General features: G+C 26.9%; 2 protein-coding genes across 3 annotated transcripts in view; one reads left to right on the plus strand and one right to left on the minus strand.

Moving 5' to 3' along the window:
• LOC117180855 (probable phosphorylase b kinase regulatory subunit beta) overlaps positions 1–2,709 on the plus strand; it is a 36,406-nt gene extending 33,697 nt beyond the window's left edge. For both annotated transcript variants that reach the window (XM_033373394.1, XM_033373396.1), the window contains 2 exons: positions 442–549; positions 1,797–2,709. In XM_033373394.1, the coding sequence (XP_033229285.1) occupies positions 442–549; positions 1,797–1,967 (279 nt within the window). In that variant the 3' untranslated portion in view covers positions 1,968–2,709. The remainder of the gene's footprint in view (positions 1–441; positions 550–1,796) is intronic.
• Positions 2,710–4,622: 1,913 nt separating this feature from the next.
• LOC117180161 (exostosin-2) lies at positions 4,623–27,622 on the minus strand. Its single transcript, XM_033372509.1, has 11 exons — positions 27,350–27,622; positions 25,094–25,656; positions 19,407–19,613; positions 15,734–15,917; positions 14,015–14,154; positions 13,716–13,941; positions 10,593–10,776; positions 9,107–9,276; positions 5,566–5,709; positions 5,316–5,444; positions 4,623–5,225 (listed from the first exon to the last, which is right to left on the minus strand). The coding sequence occupies exons 2-11, from the start codon at positions 25,615–25,617 to the stop codon at positions 5,004–5,006; spliced, it is 2,130 nt and encodes a 709-aa protein (XP_033228400.1). The 5' UTR covers positions 25,618–25,656; positions 27,350–27,622; the 3' UTR covers positions 4,623–5,003.
• Positions 27,623–27,676: the final 54 nt, after the last annotated feature.

The raw sequence follows: 27,676 nt of genomic DNA on the forward strand, positions 1-27,676 counted from the left end.
GACCCAAGCTTTACGAAGTTCAGAGGTCCTGGTGTAATTATATTTTTCGTTTGAAAAATTAATTTTTGACAGAATAGATGACTTCTGAACCAAAACTATAGTGGAACATGGAACATTTTTAAAAATATGTTTTCGGAAAATATAATAATTAATATACTACCCTAGCCAAAAATATTAACCTGAATCTGTACCCCCCCCCCCAATGTTTTTAAATAAATACAATACACCAAATTCTCGCTTTCAGTCAAGTATCGGGGGGGGGGGGGGTGCCTTCAAGAACAGAGTGACTGAAAGCGAAAGTTTGGTGTATTGTACTAAATATACCGATCTTACCAAAAACATACTTTAAAAGTTTTTAAAGTAGATTATAGCAAGTTATACAGAAATTCTGTGGAATTTATCAATTGCAAAGTGTGATGTGGAATTTCTTTTTTGGCACAGTTGCTGAATATAGTTTCGACGATTCTGATGAGAAACCCGGAATTGACTTTTCAGAGACAATTGGATTTGAACAAACTCGTCGATGATGCTTTTGATATGTTCTGCAAAGTGAGTGATTCATTGATTAACAATTTGCAAACTAGATTCTTATTATTATTTTGTTTTTTTAGGCTAATTTATTAAACATTTTAAATAAACTGAAGCCTCAACGGCTTTAGTTTATTTCCAGATTATAAGACTAAAATTAGCCTAAGAAATATGAAATGCATACGGGCATTTATCAAATTTTTTTCAACAAAACAAATTTTTTTTTCTCATTTTTTGTTCGAAAATAATCGACACGTATTTTTTTATTTCAATGTGATCTCGAAAATCTCAAGATATGATTTTTAAAAATTTGGTAATCGGAAAAATCATTTGTTTTTAATCGCTCACTGTAAAAGAAGTTTTGAATAGAAAAAAAGTATTCTTGTATTGAAAATACGCATTCACTCACAAGCTTTTCAAAATAGTATAACATACCTTCTGCTTTTTTTCATAAAATTTTTATAAACAATTTTATTTATTTTGAACATGGAACCTTTTTTTTACATTTTTTTACCTTAAATTTTTTGTTCAAGATTCTCAAATATGCAGGAAAAATTTGAGAATGGAGAAATGAAAACTCCAAGTGTAACGAATTTTTACAATCCGTCGCGCACGTTGCAGCGAGCTGGCGAGCACACTTCGATGACGTCGCCTGAAAAAATTCCTAACATTTGGAGTTTTCATTACTCCTTTTTTTTATTTTTCTTGCATATTTGACAATCTTAAACAAAAATTTTGAGGTAAAAAAACGAAAAAAATGTTCCAAGTTCAAAATAAATAAAATTGTTTGTAAAATGTTTTGAAAAAAAAACAGGAGGTATGTTATACTATTTTGCAAAGCTTTTACCAAAGATTACCAAATTTTGAAAAATCATATCTCGAGATTTTCGAACGCAAAACGAGAAAAAAATTGATTATAAATCTCCCATGTGATGCCCGTAGGTATTTCTTATTTTCTAGGCTGCACTGGCGCCCCACATTGGCCGCCAGTATAACCTAGATTAATCACTTTTTTTAAATTTTATATTTTCTGGGCTATTCTGATTTGATTATTTAAATGAAATTCCTAAAGGCGCCAATTTCTGTCTAAATTACGAGACTAAAATTAGCCTAGAAAAGATCGAATATAGTATATATAAAAAAAAGAATTTAGATAATAATATTGCCAGCTCAACGTGGGGCACCATTATAATTTATTCTAGAGTATATATTCTTTTTTTATGTTTGATATGACAGTTAAAATTACTTGATTTTGTTTTGAATTGCAGGATAACAAGTTGCCAAAATCAACCGACATTTCTACCTTCTTTTCTGCTCATTATTCATTAACAACAGGCTGTTTGGCCAGAGCAGTTGTAAATAATGTTCTCACTGGAGGAAGTGTCATGAAAGATATTAACTTGGACACACATACAAACGAAATGTGCAAAATCACTTAAATCATTTACTTTTCTTTTCTTTTTTTATGGTTACTCTCGGGAATGGGATAGTTTTGTCCATTTTAGATAACTTTTTTTTATATAATAGTGCATGAAATTTAAAAAAAAATTACAGTACAGTTACAACATTTCTTGAATACTTAATATCTGAGAAAAAAAGTATTGAAAACATGCGACAAAATACTACGTGTCTGTGTACTTGACTCGTAACATCAGGAAAAAAGGTCCAATCAGTCCTGGATGGCTTATTTGGAACGTTGATTGACTGAGCAGTATTTACTTTCTCTGTTTTGTCCAATCAGAAGTTCCTCATTTTTGAGTGAAAAGTTAACAAAGGATATGTTTTATAAATTAAAAATGATGTTTACACGTATTTCAAATATGTAATTAAATTGAGTGTTGAGTTCTCTTTTAATTTCATTGTTATTCTTTAAAAGACAGAAAATCATGCCAAGAATTTTAGAATAATTTTCTGTAAACAAAGCATCGAGTGAAAAAATCAAATGCTGTGAGTTTCCAAGTAGTTTTAGTGAAAAGATTTTTGAGCGCTTTAGTTTACTTTACTTTTCTGAGATATGTCTTAGGCTTGTATATTGTAAATTGTACTTTCCAAAATACTGTGATGTGCCATATTTGCGAATCCTCCGAATAGTTCTTAAAAACCTTTATAATCTACGTATTTTGGTTTGAAGCCTCTTCTGTGTAAATAAGAGTGAACAATAAAATATATTTTAGTCAGAAATGTTGTGAAGAATTGGATTTTCGGAAATTTTTGGTTATAGAAACTTGATTCGACTCAAAGTTTACCCAAAAGAAAGGAAGATTTTCGCATGTAAAATGGTCATAGATCCTGAGTTAAGGGCATGTGATACTTAGAAAATTGTCGATTTTACCAGTTTTAGGTTCCGACGACTTTTTTTCTAGAATAATCAATATTTTGTCTTAAAAATTTGGGAAATGATAGCGAACATGCTAACGGACGTCCCCGCACACTTTATTTGTGTTTTTTTTTTCAAAAAATTTTTTGATATTGCTTACAACGTGTGTACATTTAGAGGTTATGTATGTTACAAGTCTCCTGTGCGTTACTTCCAAGCTACACAATATTTTTGCCCGAAAACTAAAACTTTGGATTTGCAAATAAACATAGTAACTAATCTCCCTGAACTAACCTTGTTTGCAGGCAATCAAAAATGTTTATTTCATAAATAATTTCCAGATTATCGGAAAGGCAGAGATAAAAAACGACGTAACCTCAAAATAATGCATATGCATACAATTTTTATTTAGCACAACAAATTTTTTTGTTATTATCCCTCAAAAAAGAGTCCGGGGACGTCCGTTATGATATTTTATAGCATCTCCGAATTCAGTTTTTAAAAATTTTCATTTTTGTGGAAAAAAAGCCGGGGAAACTGTAAGTATCACATGCCCTTAAATCAATATTTAAAACTTCGTAATTCTCAGAGTTTTGCAAAAATCGCTAATCATCATTTTTCCCTGATCTTCATGGTTTTGGGAATGGTTAAACTGCGATGCGCCATCTGGTGGCAAAAATAAGAACTGGAAAGAGTAGGTATGATTTTAAAGATGCATCTTAATTTGTGCATAAAAGTGTTTTTTACCATTTTTTGTGAAGTTTAAACTATTTATTGCACACTGAAAATAAGTCTGTCGACAGTTGAGTGTTCCAGGTGAAATTGACATCTTATATGCGGCAAAACGACACATTTTTAATAAAAATATATTTCTTAAAAAAACATTTTAATATTTACTGTGAATTTCAACACATTGTAAAGTTAAATGGACTTATTTTAAAGCAAAAATGAACTCAAAGTAAATTTTTAATAATTTATACATGAAAAATTTACTATTTAAAAATTTGATCTAAAAGTTAGGTTAGAATTCGTATTTAAATTCCAGTCGTCTATTATTCGTATTCTTGGCATAATATGAATAAAATTTGTTGCTACATAAATTAATGAAAGTTTATTTAAGCTGACAATGCATTGAAACTCACATGAAATAATTGATTTTTATAAAAAACGTTTTGCACAAAAATGTGTTTTTTCACTCAATGAGATGGAAATTTGATCTAAAACTCTTTATTTTTGATAAAGATTTACTTTTATTATTTAGGCATTGTTTTAAACTTCACAAAAGAAAAATCATAGAAACTTTTTTATGCGAAAATTAAAATGCATCTTTAAAATTCGACCTACTCTTTCTAGTTCCAGTTTTCGGCGCCGGATGGCGAAATGGTCGACCACCATTCCCAATACCCAATTTTCAAAAATCTTGTAACATTTCAATATTTTCAGTTTTTCCAAGACAAAATCTACTTTTCACAGACCCCTTTAACTCAAATAATTTATAAAAAAATATCAAACTTGAAAAATTGTGGATTAAAAATTTACCTAAAATGTGTGGAGATTTTAGAAATAAAAATGACCAGGCCCTGAATTAATATCTGTAGTCTTCTCAATTTTTTAATCAGACTAATCCAGAAGATTACAGGAGAAATTACAAGTTTCTAAAAACTGTTTTCCCCTGTGCAACCACGGGACTCAAAATGAAACTGTACAGTTTAATAGTTTTTTTTTTGTATTAAGAAAAGAACTCCATAAATTACTTTTAACAATGTAAAATATATTGATTGGATCAGTTTTACAAACAATATTTTTGGTAAAATATCTATTAATACAACATTCTTTCGCATAATTATATATAAACAATGATGAAAAAGTATAAACTGGATAGACGCCGTTTGTTTACACCACAGTAATTTTTCCTATTGTAGTAAGTAAACAGGAGGTAGTCACTGTGCTGTAAAAATTACTTTTGGTAAATTTGTAGAGCTTAAACTCAGTGTACAGTCAGTCATTCAGTATCGCCGTAAGTTGTAGACCTAAGAAAAAATGTACTCCAATAGGAAAAATTGCTGCATGGTAATAGTCAGCCCATAATAAATTATTAATAAAATCTACATATAAACAAACTAATCGATAACCTGAGTTTCGAAAAATGGAAAAATGGCTAGAGGCTTCCAATGTCGTTGAACCTCTTCAACTTTTCTGGAAAGACGTCTTTGAAGAGAACAGGGTCGGCTCGAAATTCGACAGACTGCAGAGGCATTGAGCCATAGATTTTGGAAAATTTGTTTATGCACTGAGTCCTTTCCACCATGTGAGTCAAGTCAGCCGAAAGCATTTCCGTATTCGTACATTCTGGACAGCGAAACTTTTTCTTTGGCGTCACCTACATTGCAATAATAACAACAAAAAGATAGTTAATTGTAAGATTTTGCATTAATGTTTTTATCTTTGTGTGTTTCTCTTTCCGAACTACCTTTATGGGAGCTTTTCCGGTGATATTCGTGACCAAAAAATTCATGGCAATGTCTTCACAGTTCATGTGCTCGTCCACCCATTCTTTGATGTCTCCTGGCATTGCTGTTGTGTACAAGTAACTCCAGTACTGCGATGAAAATTAAACATAACAAATAACAGGCATTTTTATTATATCAATCATTATTATTATTATTATTATTATTATTTCAAGTGCCTATATACAGATATTGAGTAGGTTCATTACATACTTTGTGGTAAAATGCAGCACCAGTCAAAACCATAGAAATACGATTCGTCCATTCACTCTCGTATTTCCAACAACTGGTGACATTGTCCCAAGTGTGAGTTCGAGAAGGAAATCCCACAATACGATCTGGAAATTCTCGCCAAACCTAGACAAAAAAACAGAAGTTAAGGCCATGTGACGAGTGGGTTCCGTAACCAGATTCCTACCTTAGCGCCACTTTTTTTATTTTCCAACTTATTATCACACGAAACGCCACATCGAGTTGAAAATTTGGGATAATAAATAAGAAGTACTTAAAAAGGTGACTCTGATCCTGTATTTTTATAATTATGAAAAAAGTTTTCTTCATAAATAATATTTCTTTTGCTTTTTTCACAATCATTCAAATTTAAAACCAGAGCCACCTTACTTAGTATTTCTTATTTATTATCCCAAATTTTCAACTCAATGTCGCGCTTCGTGTGAAAATAATTTGGGAAATAAAAAAAGTGGCGGTAAGGTAGGAATCTGGTCACGTGACCCACTCGTCACATAACCTTGAGGGCATGTGACACAGCTAAATACCTATATTGCCGACCTCACTTTATCAGTTCACTGAATGTTTTTTTGAACCTAAGAACTTTTTTTGTAAATAAAATATCGAGCTGAAACTTCGGAAGATTTATTAGGGTACAATAAAGTACGTTTAGGTACTGCATTTCGGTAGAAACTTCACTGAAAATTATTTTATCTGTTTTCTGAACCTCGACATTTTTTGAACGTTCGAACTTTTTTTATACATACAATATCGGTCTCAAACTTTGAGAAATGCAAGAACCGAAAGAAAACTGCGTTTAAGTACAAAGCTTAATAATAACAGATGTAAAAAAATATATTTCAACAATCGATTCCAACGGCATCAACCGGTAACGTTGTACACGAAAATACGAACTCTCTAGAGCCTCGTCTAGTGGCCGTCAGGTTTCGTATTTTCGTGTACAACGTTACCGGCTGATGCCGATGGAATTGATAGATAAAATATTTTTTTTTACAACTTATTATTAAGATTTGTACCTAAACGTAGTTTTCTTTCGGCTCTTGCATTTCTCCAAGTTTGAGATCGATATTTTATGTATAAAAAATGTTCGAACGTTCAAAAAATGTCGAGGTTCAGAAAAAAAATAAAATAATTTTCAGTGAAGTCCCTAGCAAAATGCAGCACCTTAACGTACTTTATTGTACTCTAATACATTTTCCAAAGTATCAGCTCGATATTTTATTTACAAAAAAAGTTCTTAGGTTCAAAAAAACATTCAGTGAACTTAAAAAGTGAAGTCGGTAATATAGGTATTTAGCTGTGTCACATGCCCTTAAGGGCCGCACTTAAATTACGTAACGCATTCTAGGCCCTCTTCAAGGCCCCTCCTGTGCGTAATTTCCAGTTTCCAGAAATGTTTTGCTAGTTATACCAGTCCACTTTCAAAATTTTCTGATTTTTCTTTGACTAATTTTGCAGTTTCCTTGATCATTAATATTAAAAAACTACAGCATTTTAATCTTGTAATATATTTCACATAAAATCTTTTATAAACGGAATGAAAAAGTATTTCGGATACAAATTTAAAATTTTCAAATTTATTAATTCATTCGAGAAAAAAATGTCTTCTACAATGAAAGATGACTTTTCAACAAAATACTTACATTTTCCACAAAATAATTACATTTTGAACATAATTGTTGAATCTGCAATCTCAAAAGATAAATTTCTAACAAAAAAGTTGTTGGACCTTCAAACCAAAAGACGAATTTTCCTTACAAAAATTGATTTTTCAAATCAAAATATGACTTTTCAGCAAAAACATTGATTTTACACGAAATTGATGCATTTTTACCTAAAAACATGAAATTCCAAACTAAGAAAAAAATTTTTCTACTAAAAAAGATGCATTTTCCTCTTAAAAAGATCAATCTTTAAAAAATGGAAATTTACATTTTCAGTTAAAAAAATTAATTTTAAACAAAAATAAAAATGATTTTCGACTAAACAGTTAAATTTTCAGCAGACATAAATATTTAAATAAAATTAAATTTGTTTAAATGTAGTTTAAATTTTACCCAAATAGTTGAATTATCAATTAAAAAACTTTCAAATAAGAATATAAATCTTTAAGAACAAAAAGATTATTTCATAACAAAGTGAGTCAATAAAATCTTATAAACAAAATACTTGAATATTCAAACAGAGAAGAAGAGTTTTGATTAAAAAAATTATATTTCTACTAAAATAGATGAACTTTCAAATATACAAAATAAATTTGGTAAAAAAAGTTGAATTTTCTGTAAAAAACATTTAAATGGACTTTTCACGATCAAAATATGAATTTTTAAACAAGAAATAAGTTCCCACGAAAAATATTGAATTTTTAATCCAAAAAGACGAATTTTAAACAAAAAGATGACTTTTTAACAAAACTGTTGAATTCTCTACTAAATAGTCGCATTTATATCGAAAAGATGAAATTTATCTTAAAGCAGATGAATTTTTATTTTTAAGAAATTAAAGAATATAATTGAATTATTATCCAAAAAACATTCCAGTTGACTTTTTAAGATCAAAATATGAATTTTTTAACATATAATACATTTCTGCAAAAAAAAAATTAATTTGCAATCCTAAAAGACGATTTTTTTAACAGACAAAAATGATAAAAATATAACCAAATAATTGAATTCTCTATCAATAGTTGTATTTTTAATTCTATTACAGAAATGTAGAATTTATACTAAAACAAAAGAATTTTTCATAAAAAAACAACGCATTTTTTTAAATTGAACTTTCATCCAGAATAGATTCCATCGTGTTTCAACACCAAAATATGAATTTTAAACAAAAAGTAAATTTACTATGAAAGGGTTAAATTTTTAACAAAACAGTGGAATTTTTAACTTAAAAGGTATTTTCTTTTAACAAAACCGTTTAATGATCAACAAAAAACTTGTTATTTTTATCAAATAATGACTAGATTTCTCTTAAAACAGCTGCAGTTTTAATTTAAAAACAAAATTTTTAATGGTGAATTTTCACCCAGAAAATATCTTTGTCGAATTTTCTACCAAATAGTAGCATTTATATTCAACAAAAATGTAATTTGTGCTAAAGCAGGTGAATTTTAAAATGAAAAAGACAAATTTCAAAAAATGAGGTTGAATTTTCAACCGAAAAATTGAATTTTTTTTCAAGACATATGAAATTTCTTCTAAAACAGATGAATTAAAAAAAAAACAATTAAATTCTTATCTAAAGAAGTTCACTTTTTAACCGCAAAATAAGAATTGTAAAGAAGTTAATTTTCTGTGAAATAGTCGATATTTTACCCAAAAAGTACAGCTTTTTAACGCCATTATAGCATTTTCAAAAAGAAACATTAAATTTCCAATAACGAAAGATGTCGTTTAGAGCAAAAATATTTAAATTTTCTTATTGGATGCTCTTGCTTGAACTGGGATTGAAGGGAGTCATTGAATTAGTAGATGGAGGAAATTTGAAGAGAAAATAATGTTACCTCAAAAGCGAATTCGACTTCGTCAGCAGTGAGCATAATTATATCGTCATCAATGGATAAAATGGCTTCGGTTTCAATTTCATCGTAAGGATAAAATCGGTTTGATAATTTGTTCTCCTTTGTTCGAATTACTTTCAGGGGCTTCAAAATAGGTTTCGGCCACTCTGAAGCTGCAAACGAATCAAAAAAATATTACTGCAAAGGTAGAAGAAGAGGTATGTAATTCAGGCATTACATATAATCCCTAGGCATTATATATAATGCCAGATCACTTCAGGCAAGTGTATAATCGCACACTTGTTATATACTTTCCCTAGGCATTATATATCATCCCTAGGCATTATGTATAATGTCCGGCACGAGATAGGCAAGGTATATAATCTTTATTTTGAATATAGTGATGCAGTTAAAGAAGATCATGAGAAATTAACGAAGAGTTATAGAATTCAAGACACGTTTACTCGCTGTCTTCTCGCTGTAGCCACTGTCTTCAGTGGCATCACGTTTCCTTGCTGAATTTCATGAACGTTCAGAATATTCGGTTTACATGTAGCAAACTACGATATGAAGGGTCTTTTTATTACAAGAATATTGAATAGTATAATCAATTTTTAATTTACAATTGTCATCAGATTTATGACAAGATTTATGACAAGCGACTTCTCAAAAATCACTCTAACCATTTTTTATTTAACAACAAAGTTTTTTTTAGAAATGCCATTTTTTAAAGGTTTTCAGATGTATAAAAAGGACATTAAATCAATGCATGAATAGTGCGTCCACATTTATACCAGTAAAAATTTTACTTTTGATTTTTGGCGGTCGATACCCCCTTTCCTCTTTCCAAATTTGTTTGTTTTAGGGAAAAATAAATTCCATATTTTTTTCAGGCAGGTCAACATTAACTAGCGCCTCCGAGCTTTTTACATTATGATGGAGTTTTTAATTAAAAAAGTTCTATTTTCGGAAAAATGAAAGAAAATAAGTACATTTCATTAATTTTTTGTAAATGAAAGCGTGACCGCCTTTTAGTGAATGTTCAAGGAATAATTCACACTCAATAACTTTTAATGTTGACACCCCCAACCCCCTTGTATTGGATCCGGAAATGCTCTACAAATTGCAAAATATTATTTTCATGTACGTAATGTTGATTAATTTCAATAATAATATTTCTAACTTGAATGAACATATTTCATAATTTACAGGATGAAAAAATTTTTAAATTAATAAAAATGTTTAAACAATTCACAAATATCTTGAAAAAATTACTTTTATAATTCGTTAATTGTGTCCTTAACTTGAGCAAAAACTGGGGGAGAATGGTTTAAACGAAAAAAATGGTTCAAATAATAGGCATTATATATGATGCCTAGGCAATCTGTATAATAGAGAGTATTACATACTTTGTCTGGCCTCTTTTGGGCATTATATATAATGCCGGATTATATACTTTGCCTGTAACATATACAATGAAAATTCTTACAAGGCGGTGGATCCTTGTTCTGATTGTTCCAAACAACAAGAACTTTCGACAAACTTGGAACTTTGACAAGTTTGTTGATTAGAGAAAAGAGAAGATCTACTCTGTCGTAAGTGAGAATGACAGCTGTGAATCCTCTAGTTTTTGGAGCCGTTGCAGCCAAGAAGAGAGGCGAACTATTCCAGTCCTGTCACACATAAATATTCACAGTAATAGTAAGATCAGTGTACAATATTAGATTATCAAAGAATAAAACAGTATACTCGGTTGTGGAGTCCTAAAAGAAAAATTGGCCTGGCGATACTTTCCACAAACTATGTATCTTACCAGTTACTAATTTTTTCTTCAATGACACTTGGAACTTAAACCCAAAAATAAAATGAAACTTTATTTTTGGGTAAAAGTTTTTTTTTTTATTGACAATAATATTTGCTTGAAAACACAATTACATTTTTAAAAAGTCCTCTTTTCTTGGTCCAAAATTCAACAACACTATTAAAAAATCTTTTTTTTTTTTAGGTAAAGATTCATCTCTTGGTTGAAAATTTAATTATTTTGATGAAACTTCATTCTGCCTTTGGTTGATAATAAATTGTTTAGACTGATAATTAAACTATTCCATTTTTGGTTAAAAATTGATCTATTTGAGTTGAACGTTCAACTTGTTGGTTGAAAACTTATCTCTCTTGGTAGAAAATTAATTTTGTTTTGAAATATTCCATTTTTAGTTAAAAGTGTATCTTTTTGAATTAAATATTTGAAATTTTGGTTATAGTTTTATCTGTTTTAAATGAAAAATTATATTTTTTGGTAGAAAATTTTTTTTCATGATCAAAATTGAATGTTCTTAGTTGAAAATATATTCTTTTTACTTTTAAATTAACTTTTATGTTAAAAATTCGACTACTTTGTGGAAAATTTATATTCTTGACTTGCAAATTTAACAATTGGGTAGAAAATTAGATTTTTTTATTGAAAACTCAAGTTTTTTTGGGTTAAAAATTCTACTTTTTGTAGACAATTCGTCTTTTTAGCTTTAAAAGTAAATAATTTTGTTGAAAATTCATGTACATATATTGTTCAAAATTCGTCTTTTTTCGTATAACATTAAATTTTCTTGGTCGAAAATCCACCTTTTTGTTTTAAAAATCTTTGAATTTCTTTTCTTTTTCAATGTTATTACTTTTTATCCGAATTTTTATCTCAAAATCTAACTATTTCATTTTTGGTTGAAACTTTATCCTGTATATTGTACCAGTTAAAAATTCAACTGTTTAGTAGAAAGTACATGTATTTTGTTGATAAATCATCTTTTTGGGTAGAAAATTAATCTTGTTTGTTGAAAATTTAACTTTTTTGACGAAATTCAACTATCTGGTAGAAAATTCATATATTTTTGTTTTTAAAGTCGTATTTTTTAGTACAAAATTACTCGTAATTGTTGAATGTTCCAATTTTTTTTTGAGGATTCAACCGACTAGTTAAAAGTTCATCTTTCTTGATTGAAAATAAACTTTTTTGTAGAAAATTAATGTTTTCGATTTAAAAGTCCCCTATTTTGTTGTCTTTTGGTGTTGATAATTCAAATATTGGATTGAATTTTAGTCTTTTCTGTCTGAAAATTCGACCATATCGATTTTAATTTGAAACAGTTTCATTTCGTTTATAAAAGATTCTAGGTTTAACATATTACAAGTACAAGATTTTGATATTTAATTACTAATGGACAGGTAAAAATATGCAACTGTTTTTTTAAATTCAGCTAATATGTAAAAAATTAACATATTGTTTAAAATTAATATTTCACTGATTGACAAGTGAAGTAAAATCTTTTTTGGGTCACAATTCAACTGTTTTTTTTTGACAATTTGTGTTTTTAATAAAAAAAATTCATCTATTTTAGTAGGAACTGCATCTTTTTGGGATAAAAATTCAATTGTTCAGTTAGAAATTCAACAATTTTGTTAAAAAGTGATCATTTTCGGTTGAAAGTTGAACTATTTTTAGAAAATTTACTTGTTTAAATTTCATATTTTGGTGTTGAAAAGTCCACTGAAATCTTTTTTAGGTAAAAATTCCACTTTTTTAAAAATTAGTCTTCACAATTTAAAAATTCATGTTTTTTTTGTAAAAATGTCATCTTTCTTGGTTAAAATCGCAACAGTTTGGTTGAAAATTTAACAATGTTGTTAAAGAGTCATCCTATTTAGTCGAAAATTCAAATGTTTTGTTAAAAATTCAACTATTTAATAGAAAATTTGCTTGTTTAAAATTCATATTTTGATGTTGAAACGTGAACTAAAAATGTTTTCAAATTTAAAGTCAACTATTTCAGTAGAAATTTCATCTTTTTTGGACAAAAATGCAACTCTTTGTTTGAAGATTCAAGAATTTGGTTAAAAAGTAATTCCTTTTGATTAAAAAGTCCAGCAGTCTCTTCGTAGGAAATTTACTTCTTGTTTAACTTATATTTTAATTTTTAAAAGTCAAACTAAAATCTTTTTTTGTATAAAAATTCAAATACATTTTTTTAAATTCAACTGCGTGGGTGGAAAATGAACTACTTTGTTGATATTTTTTTTTAAAGAGGTTTTTCCGTTTGGTGAAAATTGAAATATTTTGTTGAAAATTATTTTGTTTACAGCTAAAAATTCATATTTTCAGGTTTAAAATTCAATCTTTGTACCGGAAATTCGTCTTCGCTTGAAGATTCAACGATATGCCTCGCTTTTTTTCACGACTTAAAAATCTTTATTTGTTGAAAATTCGTCCTTTAAAAATTCACTTATACTATTGAAAATTCGTGTGTTTACTTAAAAAGTCATCTTTTATGAAAGAAAACAAATTTTATTGTTGAAAATAAATAAAATTTCGAAAATATTAAGATTAGAATAATAAAGTAGTAAAAATAATGGGATCTTAAAAAAATAACAAGATTAAAATGCTGGCATTTGAATGTGAATGGTCAGGGGAAAAAAATAGTGAAAAAAAGTCCGAGAATTAAAAAAATTAAGTAAGTTTTCACCCTGGAAAGCTTGTTACAATTACAAAAAATTTCGACTTATTAACGTAAAATCCTTCTTTTCTCTAAAATAATATATTAATTTTGTTGCATGTAAACCTTACCAAATGTTTGGGAAGATTCCAGAAGTTATAGTCTCTTGCAAGATGAGAAAAAACCCGGTCAGAGAGAATCTCCAAAGTAGTTTCCGTGATTGTTGCCATGCTCTGAAAATATTGTTTATAGAGCCAGGAACTTTGCTCCCGCAATTCCATTATTCGTTTCTGTGATATTTTCTTCAGAGTGGGAAGGGCCATTAAAATGTCGACTTCTCGCACAAAGACAGCAGCTCTGCAGAAAGACAAATTAATTTCAAAATTTCAGATAATTAAAGGGGAATGAATATATTTCACTTTCAATTTACCTCTTCCAATCGATAACTTCTTGAAATGGCATTACAAGCGAATCCGCAATTATTACAGGAATACAGCCTGCTGCCATCGACTCTAACAGAACACTTTGTCCGAGTCTCGCTCCACGAATTATTAAACAAAATGTAGACATCTGTCAAATTAATCACTTTTCAAATAAATCATCGAGCACTTGGTCCATTTGAGGGGGAAACCGTTTTGTTTTTCTTTTTGACACAACACAAATTTCGAATGACTATTTATTTTCAACTTTATTGCATATAACTTTTCTAAGATTCTTCAGAATATTCGCAAAGATTTTTCAATATTTTAAATACTACTATCTTTAATTAAAAGCACATCAACTCATTCAGAAAAGACGAAATTTCGAACAAAATAATAACCAAAAAGTAGTACATTTTTACTAGATACGTCTTTTTTCTACAGAACAGTTACATTTTTTGACCCAAAACTATCAGTTTTTAACAACAAAAAAATCTAATTTCAAGCAAAACAGTTGTATCTTCAACCACACACATTTTCTTCGAAGAAAATTAATTTTGTTCCAAGAAAATTAATTTTCTACCAAAAAAGACGAATTCTCAACAAAATAATTACAATTTTAATTAAATAATTTTTTGACTAAAATTATAAATCTTGAATCAATAAATTAATTTTTAAAAAGTAGTTCAATTTTCAATAGAAAATATAATAATTCTCAACAAAAAATGTAATAGTCGATATATCAATGAAAAACTTTTTCCTTTAAATCAAAAATAGTTGAGCATATCCATAAAAGAAGATTTTTTAACAAAATAATTAGATCCTCAACCAAAGCAGATTAATTTTCAACAAAGCAGTTGTATTTCTAGAGTTTGGAAGCATCTTTCAAAATTAGAAAAATTCCCATGAAATGTTCCAGATTTGTTTCAAAATTTTCAGAAATCTTTTGAAGCTTTTTTAAAGTTTCCTTTAGAAATTAATATTTTAAAATAAATAATCAGAGAAAAAATTTTGTTGCTTTTGAAATTATTTGAAATCTTTTTAAACAAATATTGTTTGAACAAATTAAAAGAAAACCTTTTTAGGTTACCTACTCTTTTTAAAGCTTCTTTAAACTTCTAAATATCTCTTAAACATACTCAAAATTTTTGAAAATTTAGTAATGTTCTAAAATTAAAAGACTCTGCTTTAAAATCTTCTGGATTCTTTTAAAAACATTTTGGACAACATTTGAAATAATTTCAAGTATTTTCCAACTGAAAAAAAGATATTTGAAATTTTCCAAGAAATTTTAGAAAATTTTTGTCTTCGCTTGAAAATTTTAATCTTCAAAAATCTACAGTCTGTTAAAAATGTTTGAAATCTTCTCAATATTTAAATTATTTTCGAATATTTTAAAATCTTCCAAAATCTTTAAGCATCTTTTGAAATAATCAGGTTTTCCTAAAAAAAAAAATTAAATTCTGAAAAATTGAACTAAAATCTTCCATATTCTATTTCTACATGTTTTAAAATATTCAAAACTTAAGGTTAAAATTAACGTTTTAAAATAAAATCTTGACCATTCAGAGTGTTTTCAGAATTCTCCGCGTCTCTTCCTTCAAAATTATGAAAAAGTTGACCATTTTTTATTTACAAAATTGATTGATCAGATTGATGCGGGGAGCTTTTTGAAACAAAAAAATCGATTTATAAATAGTATTTACAATAATAGTACTTTTAAATATTACCTGTAGAATTTCGGGATATTTATAAACATGTTCTTCCACACAACGAATTGTATTGTTCATAGGATTATGATGCAAACATGGATCCAGAATTAAAATATCTTTTGGATACGTGGCCTTAATCTCCAATAAATCTTGTTCGAAGGCTGAATTAATGTTGATCTGGGCCGACATAGCCAACCATTTTCTGCAATAATAAATACAATTTTATAGAAAAGTGCAATTTGTCATATTTTCAAACTTCTAAAGCCGTTTTGCTTTTAAAAACTTGCACTTTTCAATCTTAATTTATAATCTTTAATTTTTTAATTTAAAATATTTTCAATTCTTTTTCAAATTAAAAATGCGCAGTTTCGAATGTTTATTTTTTCCTTGATTTTATTGATTCATCTTGAAATCCTTATAGTTAACTGTTTTCAAACATAAAATTGTTTTCGTTACTTGATATTCAAAGAATTTTCAACTTTTAAAGTTTAATTTTTTAATTCTAATGACCTGTTGGAGAATTTCTAATTTTTCTTAAGCATTCGGACCAAATTTTATTAAATGAATAGTATTTTTGCAAATAGATTTTTTTTAATTTAATGCTTTTGTTTATGTAATATTTGTTTTCAGTCGAAGTGACAGGAAAATTCAAATTTAGTAAATGAAAAAAAAAACTTTTTTAAACTAATTCGTAATAAAAAATATATATATATTATTCATTAAATAAAGTAAAAGAGTAAGTCGCTGATCTTGAAAAGAAAAAATGTAATACTTGAATTACTGGTCAGTTTTTCTGGGGCATTTCTGAATTTCCAAAATACAACATTATTGCCTACTAGAATAAAAATCACATTTTCAATAAAATAGTTAAATTTTCAACTAAATAAGGGAATTAACAAACAAAAAGAATAAATACTCTAACAAATAAAAAGAATTTTCCACAAAATACATGACTTTTCAACAACATGGTTGAATTTGCAAAAAAAAAATTAGCCAAAAATAGTGTAGTCACATTTATAATTTAAAAAATTAATTTGGAATAAAAAACATTTATTTGAGATTATAGTCAAATTTTCAATGAAAGAGATGGACATTCAAGCGAAAAGGATATATTTAAAAAAAAAAAAAAATAGTTCAACATTCAGTAGAAAAAATAACAATTTTCAACAAAATAGATGAATTTTATAGTTAAATTTTCAACTAAAACAATTGCATTTTCAGGGTGACCGTTTTAATCAAAGAACAAAATTCCCGGCTTTCCCGCGGTTCGCAAATATTTTTCCCGGTCAATAAAATCTAAAAAATCTAAATCTAAAGCTAAACAGTAAAAGTACAAGTAATAAAAAATAAACAACAAATTAAAGCATTCAAAGTGGAACTCTTGAATTTTTAACTTTAAAAATTGAAGTTTATAAGTTTTTAAAATTTAAAAATGTTCTATTGAATTGTTCAATAATTCACACGTATAAACTACTAACACTTTTCAACGGAATAATTTCAAGTTTTAAGAATTTAAACTGCAACTTTCAGAATTTTTAACAGTCATAAATTATAGAGTTCAAAGATTTAGATTGAGTTCCAAAAATATAAATCCAAGTTAACATTTTCAATACTCCAAATTAAAGAATCAATCAATGAACTTTAAAAATTGTCAGAATTATATTATTTAGTTATTTTAGACCATTAAATATTTTTAAATTAAAATTTATCAACTTAAAAGTTCTTAAATCAGAATTTAAATTACTTTCACTTTAAATAGTTTAAGCATCCTTGAAACAATTGAACATTTTTTTTTTTTAGAAACAATTAAACTAATTTTAAGAGGTATTTAGAAGTTTCAAAAAGATTGAAAATTAATTTAAAAATTGAAATGATTTCAAATAATTTTAAAGAAATGTGTTTACCGACAAAAATTTGTTTATTTGTAACGCAATTTCGGGGCAAATACTTACAAACTAATTTAAATTAAAATGTAGATTTTTGCAGTTTACAAAAAATTTAGAGGCTTTTATGAATTGTGAAAGGCTACAAAACGAATAAAAACATTTTATTAAAATTCCTAGGAAAATTGAAAATAATTCTTCATTCTGAAAAATGATTTTAAGAGAATATCCAAAAATATTTTAAGAGATTTCCAATATTATTAAAAACGACCCGGGAAGAATTTAAGGATTTTTAAAAAAAATTAAAGATTTTCTAAAAACTGTAGGAAAAATTTTATTCACTTTAAAAAATGTTCAGAAGTTTTGAAATTTTTTTCACAAACTTCGTTTAAATTACATGATACGATTTTAAGTTTCCTAAATATCTCTTAAAATTACTCAAACTTTTTCTACAAATAATAAGTGTTCAATTATTATTTCTATATAAAAATTCAATAATTTCGCTTACAAATTAAATATTTTATCAAGTAGAACAATAAAAATTGTAACGTTAAAATGTTAAAAGCTTTTCGAAATTTTAGCAATTCAAAGCTTTCTATGCGACACAATTAAGTTTTAAATTGTTTACTTTTAAATATTTGGCTTCAATTTATTCGTATTAAATTAACAGACAAATATTGCTAAATATTAAATAATTATTCTTTTTATTAATCCATTTTTTAAAAATGGAATAATTTAGACTGAAACAATATTTTTAATTCAATAAAATCCTTTAATTACGAATTAATTACGAATCTGGACATTCTTTGACTTTCAACGGATTTAGAATCGTTTTTTCAAATCAATTATTGTTCAGCTTTTAATACTTAAAGTACAGATCAATTTTAAAAATTATTCATTCATATTTACAGTTGATAAAATAAAATTGTTTTTTATCAAAAATGTTCAACTTCAAACGCTTTTAATTTTTAATTGTGCAAGTTTTCAAGACTGCACGTTAAAATTCTTTAAATTAAAAATATAAGCTTGGAAATAGAAATATAAAATAGAGAAATTTTTGGATAAAAAATTTTCGAATTACGCATTAGAAACTGAATGATCTCATAATTGAAAAAAGGTTTCAATTCAACTAATTATTCTAAAAAACAGTTGAAATCTAACTTGAACAGATTTTTCTTCTGAAATTTTGTATAATTTTCTGGTCCAACGGTCACCCTGAATTTTCAACCAATAATATTGATACTTAAACAAGAATAATAATTTTCTATTAAAAAGACGAAGTTCCAACTAAAAACAAAAACATTTTTGAACAAAAGAAAAAAAAATTTTCAGAAAAATAGTTAAATCTTCAACCAGGGAAAAACACATGAATTTTTAACAAAATAGTTGATATTTCAACCAAATAAGACAAATTTTCAACACCAATATAATAGTTAAATTTCCAGTTAAATAATTTTCAACAACAACAAAAAAGAATTTTCACAAAAATGAGTAAATTTCCAACGAAATATATGAATCTTTTAACTCAATAGTTGTATTTTAAACCAAAGAGAAGAATTTTCAACTAATAAAGTAAGTGTTTAACAAAGTATTCCCAATTTTAACCAAGTAGTTGAATTTTGTAATGAAGAAGTGTTGAATCGAAGAGAAAAATGTTAATTATCAGGGAATTGTGACTAGAAAAGTTGTGTTTCTGCTTCTTGAAAACTGGAAAATATTAACGAAAACTGGACGAACCTATTGATTTTTTGTACAGATTTGCATACATTTGTATAGAATGGTATTGATTTATGAATTATCATATTTACCGTTGAATGGAGTAATTTCTTTTGAGATTTTCAAGCAAAGGACTGTAAACTGGTAAGCTGATATCGAAGCCAATTCGGTAAGTCAAAGTCGAGAATCCTGCCCCAGCTATCATTGCTATTCCGACCGGCACATCAATCACAGATTTAAAGTCCGGACTGCTTCCAGGAACCATGTTAAATATCAAATGATTCTCTCCTCTCTCCCAGCTGCAATTTCAAAATTCGTCCATTTCAAAAAATGCAAAGAAATAATTACATTTCACATTCAGATTCATATCCGAAATTTCTTATATGCCCCCGAAATCTGATTTCATGGTCAAAACCCCGTTTTTTCGTGGTTTCTTCATTTTATAAAGGTCGAAAATCACGACAATACAATCGAAAATATTTTAAACTCTCTCACTTTGTAAATTTTAACAACAATTGAATCATATTTTTTAGATTCAATCATTTTTTCCATTGATATAATCAAAACGAGTTCAATTCCGTATGTATCGAATTTTCTTTATTAGAATTGTTTTATATTTGACTGATTTATAGAACTTTGGGCTAATTTTAGTTTCATTTTCAGTCAAATAAATAAATTTCCAACAAAATTGCTCAATTTTTAACCAAACTGTTGAATTTCAAACAAAAAAAGATGAATTTGAAATCAAACGATCGTACTTTAAACAAAAAAGATTAAACTTGCACCAAAAACCGTTGCACTTTTAACGAAATAATTCCATTTTTAGAAGACCGTTTACTTCTTGACAAGAAAGATAAATTTTAACTCCAAAAGAACGATTTTTTCGTCAACATAGAGGAATTTTCGACTAAAAAGAATGAGTTTTTTAAGAAAACCCTTGTATTTTCAGAAAAAGTAGTTGAATTTTTAACTGTATACTGTAATTTTCTACTACAAAGATCAGTTTTCAACCAAATAGTAAAATTATTAAACAAAAAATATTAAGCTTCAAACATAAACAGTGTTTAATTTTTAATAACAAAAAATTGAATTTTCAACAAAAAGCTGAATTATCAACGAAAAACTAAATAGCTAATATTTGAACAAAACCAAAAAAAAAAAAAAACGAATTCAACAAAATAGTTGAATTTTGAACCAAACAGTTGTATTTTCAATCTACAAAAGTGAATTCTTAACGAAGACAATGGATTTTAAACCAAGAATACTAATTTTAGCCCTCAAAGTGCATACATGATAAAAATCACGGTAAAGTGCATCGTGGGTGTTATATACCCCAGCGTATTTAATCATGTATTGCCTAACCCCTGTTGTATATTTTGTCACAATAAAATTATCCGATATAGTTTAAGGTATCTTTTATAAGGTAGAGTTGATTTTATGGCCATTTATTTATTTATTTTAAGTTTCTTTAAAAAATTATTGAACAAAAAAAAAGTGAAAAAATGTAGTTTTTAATTAAAAATTCACCTCACGCAATTTTAATTATTTTAACCTGAAAATGTATGACTATACTTTTGAAATAGTGTACTTGCATACAAAAAATATTCCTACACTTACTCAATTTTTTCGAATTAAGTATGGTTTATATGAGTTTGAAAATTTCTTGGGGTGTCTGACACCCACAATGCACTTTAAGGGTTAAACCAAGGAGACGAATCTTCAACAAGATACGTGAATGTTAAAATAAATATTTAAGTTTTAAACTACAAACAATTAATGTCAAATAAAGTGATGAATGTGCAATTTCACAAACCAGGAAGTGAATTTTTAACAAAATAGGTCAACCTTGAACCAAAAAATACAAATTTTCAACACAGAAGACGGATTTTCTACAAAATAAATTTTATTTTTCAACCCGTAAATTTAAATTTCCTATAAAAGCGACGAATTTTCAACAAAATAACTTAATTTTTAACCAAAGATATCAAATTTCAATTAAAATGATCAATATTTAATGAAAAAACACAATTTTTTAACAAAGTGGTTCAAATTTCAACCCAGACGTTAAAGTTTCTAACACAAAAGACAAAATTTACACATGAAGATTTTTCAGACTTTAAAAAAAAGAATAGCAGTTTTAACCAAAAACAAGAAAAACTCAACCAAAAAGCATCATAAGTTATATTTTCAAGTAATAAATTATTTTAAGTAAAAAAAAAAGAATTATTTTTTAACAGCACGTTGCACTCTTTACCTCAGTAGCTAAATGATCAATTTCGAAAAATAATTTTCAGAAAAAACTGGAACAGTTACATTTTCAAATTAAAAAATCAGTTTTCTACGAAGTATTTCAAATTTCAACTAACGAGATGAATTTTGAATATAAATAATGAATCTTTAACTTGAATAGATAAATTTTGAATTAAAGAGATTAGAAAGGAAACAAAAAGGATGACTTCTTAATAAAATGGTTAAATTTGCAACCAAATAACAAAATTCTCAACTAGTATAGTCGTCAAGAGAAAGCAACTGTAAAAATTAATAAAAATAAAAGACAAATAAATTACTAACAAGAATATTATTATATCAGAATATTATTAATTCATTAATCAATTTTATTTATTAAAAACAACATTTATTAATCAAATATTCCAGATTATTTTTTACATATTTTTAAATCTTCGAAACTTAAAGATTAAAATCAATATTTTCAAATGAAAACCGAATCACTTGAAATATCCCCAAAATTCTTATCTCGCGGAATTTAACTTACTTTCAATACATTGACAGCTAAAAAAATATCATATTTAAACATTTGTTAACGAAATTGTTGTTAAACTTTAAAAAATCGGAAATGAATGAGACATTTTTTATTATTTTTTATTGTAACTTCATGATTTTCACCGTGATAAAATGAGTTCATCTATTGATTCCACGTTGCAGTTAAAAACTTATTTCCTAGATTGAACATTATTTTTCGACCGAAAATTTAACTATATAATTTTTGTTTGGAACGTTATCTTATTTGTTTAAAAATTGACCTATTTGGCTTAAAACTTTGTCTCTTCGGTAGAAAATCAATTATTTTGGTTAAAAATTCCACTCTTTGGTTAAAAATTAATTTTTTTTCAGTTAAAGATGAAAGTACTTTGTTAGATAAATGTCTTTTTTTATTTCATTGAACTGTTTTTGATTCAGAATAATTTTCTTAGTGAATATATCAACCATTTAGTTTTTCATTCAGAAGTCAGATTTTTGTTGCATAATCAACTTTTCGTGTTATGAAAAAATATAATTACAGTAATTATTAATAAAAAAATAAGATACAAATATAAAATTGTACTTAATAAAACAATAAATTGTCAATCTTTTTATAAAAAATGCTATTAAGGGAGGTAATCTTATATATAATATTATTCAAAAAATTAATATTACAATATATTAATAAATTAATTAATTAAAATAAAATTATTGAATAAATTAAATAATAAAAAATAAATTTAACTCAATTTTTGGTTGAAGCTTAACAAAATTTTGAAGCTTTCAAAATTCGACTATATGCTTGAAAATTGATTTTTGTAGTAGGAAATTTCAGTATTCTATTAAAAATTCAACTAACTTTTCTGAAAATGAATGTATTTTCTGAAAAATTCATTCTTTTTAGTTGAAAATTTATCTGTTTTATCGAACATTCATCTATTCGTCCCTTTAAATTTAGAATTCATCTTTTTTGTTAAGAATTTAACTGTCTTTTAAAAAATTCGTCTTTTTAGCTTGAGAGTTTGACTCTTTGATTGAAGTTTAATATTTTTGGTATGAAATTCGATCATTTGATTAAAAATTCAAATACTTTTTTGAAAATTTGAAAAATTGAATTTGAACTTATTTCAAGACATTAAGAGTAAAAAATTATCAGATTTAAACTTTTTTTTCTTCAAATTGTTGCTGAGGTTGAAAATATTGAGAATAAATGACAAAACTATTGTTAAACAAAATTTGTTGTTAAAAAGGAGAATTTATATATTTTTTAAAAGTGGAAATCAAATGGAAATTTCCAAAAAACGGATGAGCAGTCTTTTTTCGTTCGGCAGAGAAAAAGTTGAAAAATAGATTTTTTTTTTAAGGAAATAGAAATTCCAAGACGATGAGCAGAATTCAAGTACTTTTCTGCGTTTTCCAAAACGCTAGACACCCTGATTTCAACTAGGGTGAGTGACTCAGTGAATGAACACTTGAGGAAATCACTGATTGCAACTAGTCCATTTCACGTTATAATAATTGATTATTCTTACAAGACTTTTGAAAATAGATTCTTAAGGGTTCAAATTTCATAATCCTATAAACAAATTTTGTTTTTACCAAAAAGATTTATAAAAACTAATTAAATAGTGCAAAATTAACGAAAACACCAGTGAATGAACACTATAATCACTACAAATTAGAATTAGGATTTAGGTATAAAATTACATGGGTACATTACAAAATGAGCAATTACATAACGTAAAATATTAGAAAGCGTTGAGAAATTTATTAAATATATTATTTCAATAAAAACCACAAGACATTTAGATATAAAGAAAGGAGGGAATACAAAAGTTGAACACAGAACTAGTTTAACTTTTCCTAATTTTTTATTGCAATATTTATTTTTAAAACATTTCTATCAGTTCTTTTAACCTTACAAAAAATACAACTTTTCGTTTAAAAATAGATAACTCTTATCTAGTGTCTACAATAAAAAACTGCGATTTTTAGTACACATAACATTTGTAATACAGCACATTACTGTGTTGCTTTAGGTTAAATTAGCAAATACAATTATAAATCACAGTGTTGTAAAAATGGAAATTCTGTAAACATTTATAAATATATATTGAATAGTACACAATAGTACCTAGCACGAATTAATTATTGTTTTTTATAGTTAAACAGCGTTTTCTAAATGCAAAAAAAGCATTAAATTTCTAACCTCACAGTTGCCTTACCTTTAATTTAGTTCGTGCGTACTTTTTTCATGTTCTAACCAAAAAAATATACATTTAAACTATAACTATTTTGAGTTTATATTTATAGCTTCGATATTTATAGTGACATTAATTGAAACAAACTTATTTATATGTATAGAAACAACAGCCAGGTCTCCGTAACCTGCTGTTCATTCACTGGACCTGCGGGGTGACAGTTTTGCTCCAATAAATGAACACAGCGTTCGTTCACTGGAACACGGGCAATTTAAAGGTCCAGTACGTGAAGACTCATTTATTAATAAAAAAACGTACTTTTTGTGAAGAAACTTTGTGGGGAATTGAATAATAATAATATCTTGCAACTATAACAGCACAACTTTGATGCAGAAAAGGTAAAGAATTTTTTTCTAAAAGCAGTGTAAACAAGGAGTTGCTTAGACATGTACGTTATAGTGGTCGATGACTTTCTCACCATCAGTCACCATAATCGATTATGCTTCACATTCAAGAAATTTTTAAAATTATTTACAAGAATTTACTGCAATGAATTGTATATTAAACCCTTCAAAATTGCTTCAAGATTTCAAATATATAGAAATTCATAAAGACATTAACTTTGAAAGGTTATATTTATATATTTTTCGCATTAGTGTTCATTCACTGGTGACTGTTCAGCCACTGGATCACTCAACATATAATATTATAATTCATTCTGAAAAAAATTCAATGAAAATCACAAAACATATTCCATAAAGGTAATTTGAGAATAAAAACAGAAAAATTTATTTTAAAAAGAGGCAATAAGTACTTACAAATCGTGAGATTGAAGAGCCTGTGAAACCTGTTGCAGCTTGAGGAGTCTATTTTGATTTAAGGTGTCAATAGAAGGAACAAAAATGCAAGCTTCTCGTGGATTCGGCGTGTAAAATTTGCTCGAAACGATCGCATATATAATCTGATAAAACTCTTTCGTCATCTGACCAACAACCGGTTGATCTTCATGATCGAGGAACACTTTGGGGGGATAAACGTAAACGAGCAGTTTGTTTCCTCTGCTCCCGCACCGATATAAATTGAAACATCCGAAAAAAGTGCAGGAAGAATTGGTTGATTCTGCCTGCGGCAAGTCTGCCTTCAACTGTTTTCTCGGGAATGCATTTGCGTCACTCAAAACTATAGGCTGGTAAATTGGATTTTGCTGTCTATTGCCAACTTTGAAAACGTGGTAGGCAGTTATGATTAAAATGCTGGACAGCAGTAGTAAGCAGGCAATTATCATGGAATTGCAGCTCGAGGTGCGACCCAATTTTTGGGAAAACCGGGTCGGAATCACCATCGTATTATAAATACCCTATATCATATCTATCTGGAATACCTAAACAAAATTAAGAACCTTGCTTCAATTTTTTTAGTTAAATTCAAGGAAAAATCGTAAACTTATAGTTAAAAAATTCCTAAAACATCCAAAACTGGATAAAGTTGAGCACATTTCTGGAGTTCACATAACGTTAAAAAAAGTCATTCAAATACGTTTATGAGATCGAAAAAAAAAGTTGATTTTTAAGGCAAAATAAAATCAATTTTCTACAAAAGTGGGTTTTAAAAAAAAGTTCATCTATAGCTCGGTAGTTTAGTTTTCTACCATAAATGTAAAAAAGAAATTTTTCTAAAAATATACAAAAATATTAATAGTTATTATTTTATTATATAATAGTTATTATAATAGGGTAGTTACATTCTCGGATACAAAAAATAATCTTAATCCCCAAAAAAAAAACCATCAAGAAATGAATTAAATTGTTCACCAAAGAGATGAAACTTGAATCAAAAGATTCAATTAAAAAAAAAAAATAATGCAACCAAATTGTAGATTTATCACGCCAAAAAGGAAAGTTTCATAGAAAGCAGATAAATGGTAAAAAAAGAAGTTAATGCTCAATAAAATAGTTGAATTTTCAACAAAAAAGTTCATTTTGAACCTAGTAGTTGAAATATCTACCAAGAATACTAAAAAACACGTATTTTTAACAATATAAATGATTTTTATCAAAGATAGTTAAATTTTCAACTAAGAAAATATAAATTAAATTAATTTTTAAGAGAAGAACTCAATTTCAACCAAACAAGATTTTCCTTGCAAGAGAGAACAAAAAATCAACAAGACTGTTGAATTTTCAAGCCAAAAAGGTATATTTTTCAAGTACATTGTTAATCCAATAGTTGAGTTTTCTAGCAGAGCAACCAAAAAAAGACGAATTCTCATCATCTATGATGTTTCATGAAAAAAATTTTGAATTTCAACAAAAAAGAAGGAAAAAACAATTTTCAAAAAAATAGTTAAATTTTTCAATAAAGAGATGAATCTTAAACCAAAAAAATAATTAAAAAAGAATTTTAATCCTCAAACAAAACATTAATTTTCAATCACACAGTTTTACTTTTAATTAAAAAAAATGTATTTTCCAAAGAAAAAGACAAATTTAATACTAAAAGAAAGATTTTACGGTTAAAAAAGACAACAAAAATTATTTCTAAAGTTATATTTTACAACGAAAAGATGAATCTTGAACCAAAAAAATTATTTAAAAAAAAAGTTGAATTCTCAACCAAAATATTACAATTTTATTTTTAATAACAAAAATATGAATTTTCAAATCAACAAAAAAATTTTAAAACAAAGATTTTATAGTTAGAATAAAATAAAAACTCAATCAAATTTGTTACTTCTCTAGTCAAAAAGGCAGATTTTCTACAAAGTAGATGATTTTTCAACAAAATAGTTTAATTTTAAGCAAAAAGATATCAATTCCGAACCGAAAATATAATAGCAAGTAGTGTCTTATGTACCAAAGGGTGAATTATCTAACTAAAAAGTTTTTTTTATAAACAATCTAGAGATTATTAAATTTTAAGGTTATGTGCCTGAAACAATGTTAATAATAAGGATAAGTAAACAAATATTGTATAGATTTTTTTGACTGGCTGGTATTTAATTGTGAATTGTTCTTAAATTTCAGTACAATTGCATAAACCTTGTTAAAAAACAGAAAATTAATTTTTATACTCACATTGGATTAGAAGAATTTGACATTCTTGACATTTTTGACAGCTCGAATTTCCGAACGCAAAAAGTGTTGTTTTCACGGGGAAAATGTCTGCCAAACCTCTTTCGCTATATTACTAAATAACGCGCATATATTAAGTTCATTTTATTTTCTGTATCCATAAACCCCTTAAACGCTTCTCGATAGAAATTTTCATGATTTTTTCACATTTTCACAATAATTTGAGGTTAGTTTGTTTATACTTGATCTTATTTTATTCGCTTGATTTCCTTATTCACCAATAGTATAAAAAAGCCAAGGTTCGTCAATGATCTATGAGACTTAACGGAC

Source organism: Belonocnema kinseyi, chromosome 9 (genome assembly GCF_010883055.1).
Source record: "Belonocnema kinseyi isolate 2016_QV_RU_SX_M_011 chromosome 9, B_treatae_v1, whole genome shotgun sequence".
Taxonomy (NCBI): Eukaryota; Metazoa; Arthropoda; class Insecta; order Hymenoptera; family Cynipidae; genus Belonocnema; species Belonocnema kinseyi.

Bases quoted from the DNA above. Each gene is read 5' to 3' on its own strand.
- LOC117180161 (XM_033372509.1), bottom strand. From the start codon at position 25,617: ATGGTGATTCCGACCCGGTTTTCCCAAAAATTGGGTCGCACCTCGAGC. The intron at 14,155-15,733 runs GTAATATTTAAA...TTAATTTGACAG, and splicing joins AATATCCCGAAATTCTACAG to ATGTCTACATTTTGTTTAAT. The intron at 5,710-9,106 runs GTAACATTATTT...TTTTTTGTCTAG, and splicing joins AAGTCGAATTCGCTTTTGAG to GTTTGGCGAGAATTTCCAGA.